The 10,359-nt window shown below is 42.8% G+C and overlaps 1 protein-coding gene across 1 annotated transcript in view; it reads right to left on the reverse strand.

Moving 5' to 3' along the window:
- The window catches only part of slc30a6 (solute carrier family 30 member 6), a 40,986-nt gene extending 31,954 nt beyond the window's left edge, over positions 1-9,032 (reverse strand). The window contains exons 1-4 of the mRNA XM_068731879.1: positions 8,762-9,032; positions 7,782-7,831; positions 6,821-6,907; positions 1,901-1,985 (exon numbers count right to left, since the gene is read on the reverse strand). Of these exons, the coding sequence (XP_068587980.1) occupies positions 1,901-1,985; positions 6,821-6,907; positions 7,782-7,831; positions 8,762-8,942 (403 nt within the window). The 5' untranslated portion in view covers positions 8,943-9,032. The remainder of the gene's footprint in view (positions 1-1,900; positions 1,986-6,820; positions 6,908-7,781; positions 7,832-8,761) is intronic.
- Between the last annotated feature and the right edge of the window lie 1,327 nt (positions 9,033-10,359).

Below are 10,359 nucleotides of genomic sequence, written 5' to 3' on the forward strand. Positions count from 1 at the left end.
TTTATACATGAGGAAGAATCTGACTGATAGTGTTGAGACGGGGCCGCTGTCTGCTCCTGTTGTTCTCATCGGGGGCCGAGTATCGACGGAGGGGTCGCCTTCCCCCGCTTGTTCAATACCTCTGTCCTTTGCTTCCTGTCTGCACGACACCCGACGCCACCGCTGTGTGTGTGTGTGTGTGTGTGTGTGTGTGTGTGTGTGTGTGTGTGTGTGTGTGTGTGTGTGTGTGTGTGTGTGTGTGTGTGTCTTATGCTGCAGTATTTGCAGGCAGAGAGAGCGGGGTAAGGTTGCATGTTGTTCTTTTCGTGGCAGCATTTTCCTGAGTGATGGAATCCCTGAGAGGATTTAATGTTGGTGGCGGACATGAGCCTCGCTGACCATAAACACTGCCTCTCTCTGCACAGCTGTCTCCCTGCACAGCTGTCTCACTGCACAGCTGTCTCTCTGCACAGCTGTCTCTCTGCACAGCTGTCTCGCTGCAGAGCTGTCTCTGTGCAGAGCTGTCTCACTGCACAGCTGTCTCTCTCTGCACAGCTGTCTCTCTGCACAGCTGTCTCCCTGCACAGCTGTCTCCCTGCACAGCTGTCTCTCTGCACAGCTGTCTCACTGCACAGCTGTCTCACTGCACAGCTGTCTCCCTGCACAGCTGTCTCTCTGCACAGCTGTCTCTCTGCACAGCTGTCTCACTGCACAGCTGTATGCGGGACTCTCACCACATCCACAGACAGGCAGACACTGAAATTTGCACCCCCCACCCCCAAAACAGGTAACTTCTCTTTAACCTTAAAATCTGCACATTTCTCCCATGGCCTTGCGTACCTGCAATCACTGCAATACACTCCATGTATGCTAGTTTAAATGTGGCTGTGTCGTGTGTGTGTGTGTGTGTGTGTGTGTGTGTGTGTGTGTGTGTGTGTGTGTGTGTGTGTGTGTGTGTTTTAGCCTCCTAAATATAAGCGCGTCACATCGTCCAGAGCGAAACCAGTGGACAGCTCAGCTGAGGCAGAGAAATGGTTTTAAGTGCTGCTGCTGCTGCTGCTCTGCACACAGAGCTCACGAGATAAAACAAACACGCTCTCACAGTGAGGACCAACACTGATAGTTGTGGGAACCAGAGATGAACAATACTTCAATAACAATAATAATTTCACCGTTATCCTTCATGTTCTCTTCCATATAAGTTTGACTATCTTGGAGGTTCGTCTGATCCTGAATGCTTGTGTTTCTGGGCCATCAAACTTTGATGAGTGCAAAATCATTATTCCTAATAGAAATGGTAATTTAAGAAATAAGAGCAGAGTTATCCTTTAAAACCTTTTTTAAATGGGCTATTCTCCTGCTCTGCTGTGTATATTTGGGGAGAAAAAAAAAAGAAGAAACATGTTCGTCAATATGACAGATCTCTGTGTTGTAGCGCCAGAGGGTGAAAACAGACGCTGTGAAGGACTCTGTTTCTTCAACATGCCCTTTAAAGTGCCATATTTTGAGTGAGGTGACACCCCCTCAAAGCGCACACACACACACACACACACACACACACACACACACACACACACACACACACACACACACACACACATGCACGCTTCTGTGTGCACGTGTTAAAGAGTGTGTAACTGTCAATCTGTGTTTACTGTGTGTAGACAGGTATCTCCGCCTGTTAATGTCTGGTTGCAGAGTCTCAAAGTGTGTTTTTTTTCAGTGTACATCTGTCTATGTGTGTCAGTTTGCATGTGTCTATCTGTCACTGCTGTGTTTGCTTTATGTGTGTGTGAATGTGTGTCTGTGCATTAGTGTGTTTGTTGTGTGTGTGTGTGTGTGTGTGTGTGTGTGTGTGTGTGTGTGTGTGTGTGTGTGTGTGTGTGTGTGTGTGTGTGTGTGTGTGTGTGTGTGCGCTCACCCATGCTGTTGGTGGAGCTGCACCACATCAGCAGACAGCCGGTACACAGCAGGTTGAGAGCCCCGAACAGCAGGATCCTCCACGACTGAAAACGACAACAAGCAAACAAAACAACAGTTCAAGAACAATAAGAAAAGGAGCAGAGTGGCCCAACCTTTGGCTTGAGGCCCAACTGGGGTCATTCATTACGCACGTGGGGAGGGATCTTTATCTATTTTTTACTTAATGTTTTCTTTTGAAAAGAGAAAACAACACCGTGCCATACTAAAGTCGGGACAGCCGAACAGACTAATAGTTGGTTATAGGAATGTTGATGAAGAAAGGTTAATTACCAATCAATATCATCAGCCCCATAGATATTGAATCGTAGGAAATGTGGAGTACATTCAGTGTCGCGCCTGAGGACACTTCAATACCCACTGGAGGAGCCAGGGATTCGAACCGCCAATCAAGACGACCCGCTCTGCTTCTGATCCACAGCCTCCGCTCTGAACCTCCTGCTACATTGATTTGAACGGGAATGTTCGATCCACTCCAATTTATATTTCTATGATCCGCCCATTTTAGATGATCACAGATATATCAGTGGCATTAAATAATGTGTCCATTACAGAAAGTTCATTTTTGTGAGGAAAAAAAAAGCTCACCAAGTACAGGAGGACCGATTAAAAAATAATACTGGCTGACATATTGGTTTTACATTTTTATTTTATTTTTTTAACCTAGATCACCTGGGAAGGAACAAAAAGAGTAATATATTTAAAAAATAAAAAAAAAATAAAAAAACTAAGACAACCGATATCCAGATGAACAAATAATAAAATAAAATAAAACTTCTGTTTTAAACAGTTTGTGTTTCGGCTGTTGGTTGGAGAAGACAAGACATTTGAATACGTCACCTTGGACTCAACATCGATATCTTCATAATCAATGACAATTTTTAATCTGGAAAATTGTTGATTGTCCGGAATTAATTGATGATGAAAATAATAGTTATTTGCAGCTCGAGTCCCAACTCTCCAGATTGGGCCAAGCTCCAAAAAACACCGGATCCTACACAACCCACAATGCAACTCACTAGCATCTTTCGTTATATTTGTCCACAAGCCCGAACGCAGACAACCGTGACGACGTGAAGCTCCTCCTGAACCACAGACGGTATGATACCAGCGTTTCCTCCTGAACAGGGTTTTCCCCGGCTGTCAGTCAGCGTCCTGTGGCAGACGCTCTGGCAGACGACCAGCCGCCGTCTAATCTACATCCAAACCTACAAACCGACTGGGAGCTGCTGGGTTTTGGCTGCTGCATGCAGAGTGAGCTTCCTGCCCCGCGGTCGACCTGCTGTGCCGGGAGATTTGGGCGATTTCTCTGACTGAACGAGTCACTACAGTCTGAATCAGTTCATCACAGAAATACCAGCTCAGGGGAAGGTCACATCCAGAGGACCAGAGAGCAGCAAACGGGCTCAGTGCTGACAAAGAGCAGTTCTGCACATCTGGAACATCAGCAGGTTTGATTAGGCTAAACCGTCAAAATGATTTATACAGTCTATTAATCAATCTCAAGATGTTTTATTCAGGATGATGAACACATAAAGCCTGTTAAAGTGCCTGACTGGGGAATTGTTTGTTTTTTTTGACATATTGTCAACCTGATGTTGTTCCTTTAGACCTGGTTAAGGTTAGAGGTCACAAGAAACCACCCCAAGTCATTCTTTAAGGAAACACAAACATAGGTTGTTATGTTCTTTAAGTGTTATGGACAAATGACCAAAGAGAAAAGACCACAAACACATCGGAGATCATTCAACACTGTTCTGACTCCATCAGCCAAGATGTATATTCAGCAAAATGTTCAATGAACATTAAAAAAAACAAAAAACGTGAGTCTAAATTCGCCCTGAGAGCAGAAAGAGAGTGCGTTTGTGTGTGTGTCAGACGAGGGAAATAAGAAATGGAACAAGGGGGTGTGTGTGTGTGTGTGTGTGTGTGTGTGTGTGTGTGTGTGTGTGTGTGTGTGTGTGTGTGTGTGTGTGGATGTGTGTGTGTGTGTATGTCCTGGCCTGTCACTTCGTGTTGGAGTCATATGCCGTGGTGGGGAGCGCCGAGTGCTGTGAAATCTACAATTACTGTGGTGTGCTGTGTTATGACAGCACTGGGGCGTCTGGTGACAGCACTAGCCAGCGACAGGCATGGGAGACCCACAGTGTGCGGTGTGTGCGTGTGTGTGTGTGTGTGCGCACGCGTACATGGGTGCATGTGTCTGTGTGTGCAAACAGAGAGACAGCACTTGGCCCAAAACATTCCCAACCCCCATTCACATCCACAGACACTCAGCGCCTGGAGGAGAGGGCACGGCTGTTAAGATCCTGACGCTCTGCTGCCCCCGTCCGTCCGTCGGCGGCGGCGGCGCTCGCCGTGTCCTCGTGCCGCATGACCGCGAGCCAACATATCGAGGTTACATGTGACATTGGAGTGACAGATCAGTCACCAGGTACTGTATGAAATAAGGAGGCCCGCGCTGACGCCAGGCCTCGTTACATCACTGTGGAGCGCCGTGCCGCAGCATCATCGAATATGTGTCACCGTGACGAGCGGAAGCGTGACTCATATCAGCCTCTGAAGAAGGGAGGTGGAGCAAGAAGGAGAGGTCAGTGTAATCCTAACAGACTGGGAGGACGTGAAGGGGGGGGGGGGGGGGGGGGGGGGGGGGTGCGGCCATCGCACCCCCGACACGGCTCGCTTACGGTTTCGCAACGGGAAACAGGAATACAGCTCTTCCTTCGGATTGGAGCCGCAGGGGTTCAGCATCTCCAGGGTGTCCTCCTCTCAAAATAAACCTGCTTACATAATGATGAGGCGCGGCGGCGGCGGCGGCCTGTTACGGAGGAGTGGACGGAGGAGTTGCTACAGCAGGAGTGAGATGACGTCCGGTCCTCTCACTCTTCTGTCCTCCGGTCATGTCTTTCCTCTGCCGACGGCCTGATGTCCCTGTTCCAGTGTCATCAGGACATTTTGTTTCTGCACCTCAACACACCTGATCGATCGGTGCGTGAAGCGGGTGTTTGTTCAAGGCCTACTGAGGCCCAGGTGTCTGTCAACGGTTTAGAGGATTTTGAATCGCAGAGAGAACACTCACAACATCAGACATATCTGGTGTTAAAATACGCAGGCTGTGAATACTGCAGGCTACCTGAAATCATATTCATAAGACTTTGTTTCGCGATGAGGCGCTGAGGAAGCACATCTCAGCTTTCGCCGGTTTGAACTATGTTTGGTCCCTAAGCCGTGTACGACACCGTGTAATCCAATCCAAGGCTCTATGGGGAAGCAAGACCCCCCGCCAGTATGTGGTCAAAGTGGATTATAGTACAATAACACTGAGACACACACACACACACACACACACACACACACACACACACACACACACACACACACACACACACACACACACACACACACACACACACACACGTCTGAGATCCTTTTACGTTCATTATCATGTCTCCAGTGTTTTCTTTGTAATTTTCAGTTCAGAAGCACTTTTAGCTTAAACTCTACATCTGTCCCTGTTTTGTTGGGAAACAAATCCTGCTTCTTTGCATGAACTCAAAATCACTTCAGGCGTTTGAACTAAACATGTTTTTTTGAGCGGGAATTTAGGACAAACTCTGTTGTTGTTGTCGTTTCCTGTTTTCATAGCAGTGAGTTTAGTGCTACTGCTGAGGTGGAATATTAAATGTATTCTTATCAGCCTGCAATAAAGGAAGTGCCTTCCTCTGCCTTTAAATAATGTTTATCATTTTTGTTTGACTGCCTACAAACAACTTCAAATTAAAACTAACTAACAGTAAAAACAAATGCTGTAAAAGCCTTATTTTCACTGGACCAGTGAGAAAAGCTCATCACCTGAAATTAAAAATCCCTCTACTAGTGTCCTGGTCAAGAATTAGATTGGAAAAACACATTTACTGCCCTACTGGTTCAAGCTTTCCCTATTAAACAAGTCCATGCTCTGTTGGCCCACCGAAAAATACGATCAAATGATGAATAAGCTCTCTAATTTTCCCAATAAGATGTCATTTCTACTGGACTCTAAATAATTACTGACCCCAAAAAAGGAAGAATGAAGTAAACAAATTGAGGAAAGCAAATAATCAGACGGCCCGTGATGTTAGGTTATGCTTTAGAAGAACTTTCTATGCAGGGTTTGTTCTATTTTCCACAGCGAGTATTCTTATTGGAATGTATAGTAACTGAAACGAATCCAAGATGACCACAGATGATGTAAATGATACAAGATAGACAGAAATTGAGACAACAGTTGGAAGCTGTCAGCTCATGGCTGACGGTATTTTACTCGCTGCTGCTTTCACTGGAACACGGTGACCTGCTAGAAAGATCAGGATTACTGGAGGTGTTTGGGTTTGACTCAGCTTACGGCACAACGGGATTATGAAGTGAGGACTTTCCAGACGCTAACTACCGAGTTAAACCAGGAGGAAAGATGATGTTTGGATGATGATAACCAGGCGGATTTAGTTGATGATAAACTTTTTTTTTTTTTTTTTTTTTTTTTTTTAAATGAAGCCCATTTTTATGATTTTTTTAAAAAGGTGCATGATCTGAGAATGGGAGCAAATTCGATTGCCTGTCAATGACTCTCGATATGGCGGCGCCTGAGCCGGCACAGAGCTAGAAGCGCTCACGGTATAAACTACAAAACGGCAAAAAGTGCTGACAGAGCTAAAAGGGTCAACCTGAGGGGGAACCAGGGGGGTGGGAGCCACGCTTCCTCCACGGGATACTTGGGTCATCAGTTGTAACCGCCGCATTATGTATTTAAACACACACACACACACACACACACACACACACACACACACACACACACACACACACACACACACACACTTACCCGTCTATCTGAGGTGACCAGTCTGAATTCTTGCTGGAGTTTTCCAAAGAAGGATTTGTGCGTCTTCCTGAATGGATGAATGGTGCCCTGCAAATTAAACAAACGATTAATAAATATCAATACTAACTAACTTTTAAACTTGAGAATAGATAATGGAACTTCACTTGATGAGGTGCAGTGTGCAGCTAAATAAAATGCTGGCTAAGTAATTCTGTACAGATGTCAGGAATGACATTTAGATTAATTTAGGTACAGTCAGGTTCATCAAGTCTGTGATCGTACTGCAGAGCAGGAGGCAAAGCCCCGATCTGCACTGCCACCAAGTGGTGAGTCAGCGTACAACACTGACTTCAGCTCCACTGGATGTTACAGACACACCTGTAACGATCTGATCTGCAGAAATATTTTTCTTGGGGTATTCAAAACCGCAGAGTCTCTTTACATATGAGAAAGTTATCATATTAACGCAAATTAACGTAAATAAAAATGTTATGGCTGGTAATAATGCCTCTCGCTGTTTAAATGAAGGCATCTCAAAGTAATCAAACTCTTTTAACACCCAAAAGGAGAAACATTAAATAGCATTAAATACAAGAGAAAAACTGTAAACCAAATGTAAGACACTGCAGAATTCTAACTTTTGTCAGTTTCCCTTATTTTCTATGGAAACCCCAAAAAAAAGTTTTGAAACAAAAAAAAACTGGACTCTAAGTGATAAAAGCTGTTCTTAGAAGTTGAACACAGACCAGCCCAAACTGTCTTTAAAGACATGAAAACATACTAAAGAACACAAGTCATTGTAAACACAGAGTGGGCTACTTTGAGACGTAATGAAAGTTCCAGCACAATGATTCTGTGTGTGTGTGTGTGTGTGTGTGTGTAATATTACAGAGGTGAGGTAATAAAGGATAGTCGTTAACCCTAAAACCCATCCAATAGAAACCCCCCCAGAGACACTCACCAAGACGTACGTGTCATGCTCATGCTTCTTCCTGTGCAAGTGGACATCTGTGGACGAATACAGACACTACTGTCAACACGGAGGAACAACAAAACACAACATGATGACAGGAGGATGAGGTTTTTGGTGCAGATAATCAGTGTGTTTTTTGCTCTACATAAAAGATCATTTTGGTTTATTGCAACTTTGGTGTCATTTTGTTATTAATGTCTTACATTAACAGTTGAAGCTAACAGAGGAAACAGACCACTCAACTGTACTGCAACGCCCTTTTCTAACTCACGAGGCAATGTTGTTTTATATATATATATATATATATATATATATATATATATATATATATATATATATATATATATATATATATATATACCGGGAGACAATAAAAGTGTGTCTACAATCCAGTAACTTTAACAGAGAGGACGCACTGCACCTCGACTGAATTAAAAAGCATTTCCTCAAATACCAAACGAACAAAGTTCTCATATATTTTAGTAAATAACATAAGGAATAATACACTTCAGGGAAAACAAGCATAGGTGCTACATCACATATTTAATAGAAACACAATATCAGTGTTTTCACTTTATCTTTACTTTTACTGACTGTTTTACTACCTGGTTACGTTTCTACTTTTACAGAAGTAAATTACCGGAATAACGTTCATTCTTTCATTCTTAACCACTAGCTAGATGTTGAAACTGCATGACAGCAGGTTCATTGCTAGCTAGATTAGCTATACACACACGTTACCGTCTACAAACAAGATCCACGGACCACTAAACTGGTTTACACGGACCGTAAAAGACCCGTTGTTAGCTGGTCACCGTGAATGTGTGACCAGCTAACAGCGGGAAAAACTGAAAAATTCCGCTGACGTCCACAGCTAAAGTCAGAATCAGCTGTTAGCTGTCTGTTAGCACAGCCGCCTGTTTGACGACGTGTTGTTAGCCGTTAGCCTGCTAGCATCACAAACCTGAAATCATTGACGTTAATGACATCCACCGACACCATGTCCGGTTTATCCAGCGGGCCCACTTTCCTCTCGGTGACTCCAGACGGCACCACGTCCGGCTTCGTGCCGAACTTTCTGGGGTAATAGTCTCCGGCATTATGGTAAGACAGACCCGAGGACGTGGACATCATTCCGTCCATCTCCATTTTGGACTTCCGGTGCACTATTTCTTCTTCGTCTGATTTAACAGCGGGTTGCAATCGATGTGTATACGGTCCAAACCGCCACCTGCTGTACCAGAGTGTGTAGTGTGAGATATTCTCCCTGGATTACTTTACATCTTTAGGTAAATAAAGTATAACAAATAAATGATTCCTGTTCCTGACCTGTTGTACCAGTCTGTGCCTTCTGACTGTGTAGCGCATGCGTCATTCCTATGCGGCCATCTAGAGCCGTAAAAAGAGAGAGTCGCATCAACAGAAGTTCAAAATTCTTGCTAATTAGTAGTCAATGAATTAATCGATTTACAATATTCATATACTGCAACGACACATTTAAATACATCCATTTTGTGTTTTTAGTAAGTACAATTTGCTTATAGTTGAGGATTAGTATGTGTAACAGGTAGAGTTAGGTGTTAGTTTTGTTATATATATATATATATATATATATATATATATATATATATATATATATATATATATATATATATCTACTTCCTTTACAAAAATTGTCACTAATACAATGTATATTTGAATACGGCTCACAGGAAGAGTATTTGTTGTTGAAGTAACAACTAATGGTGATACAAATAAACTATTAAAAAGTTATCTAAATTCATTGTCCATCGTCTTACTTTCTGATTAAATAATTTTCTAGATATTTGAATGCTTTTAAATGAATACACAATGCCAATACTGCTGCAGTAATAAACAGGAAAAAAACAACAAATTAAGACAAAGAAATGTAGTGATATTCATGGGAGCTACCGGCTGTTGTCGTTGCCATAATACTCCACTACATTTATCTTACAACTATATTTACTGTACAAATTAAGATTTTACTCACAAAATAAATGAAGAGGTTGTAAAATATTGTAGTTTTGTTTTTACAAAAACAGTCAAACTGAAACCTTTAGTCCAATGATCAAATAGTCGAACATTAATTTGCAACTATTTTGATGGTTTAAGTTATTTTTCATGTACAACTATTTTGATGGTTTCAGCTTCACAAATGTGAGAATTTGTTGATTTTCCATTGAATAATTTTAATTTATTTGATAAGAGAAACACAAGATGTTCCTGCTTAAGAAAAACATATTTGAATCCCACAATAAAAACTGAACTTATATGACATCATGTGCAAAACACTGAGAACTGCTTGGTTTGGTTTCAGCTCAATTCATCACCTGCACGGCCTGTTTCTCACCTCTGCTGCTTCAAACAAATCCAGTCCAACAGCATTGTTGTAATAGATTCAAATCACATGCAATCTAAACTAGTAAAGCGCCTTTTATATACAGGTTAGTCCAGTTTGAAGTTCTGGCTGACAAGATAATCATACCAATGAGACAGGAGAAAATAACTGTTAAACAGTGCTAAACGAATGCATTCACACACAAAA

This window comes from Cebidichthys violaceus, unplaced genomic scaffold (genome assembly GCF_023349555.1).
Source record: "Cebidichthys violaceus isolate CVI_PGR_0920_01 unplaced genomic scaffold, fCebVio1.0.p SCAF_54, whole genome shotgun sequence".
Classification (NCBI taxonomy): Eukaryota; Metazoa; Chordata; class Actinopteri; order Perciformes; family Stichaeidae; genus Cebidichthys; species Cebidichthys violaceus.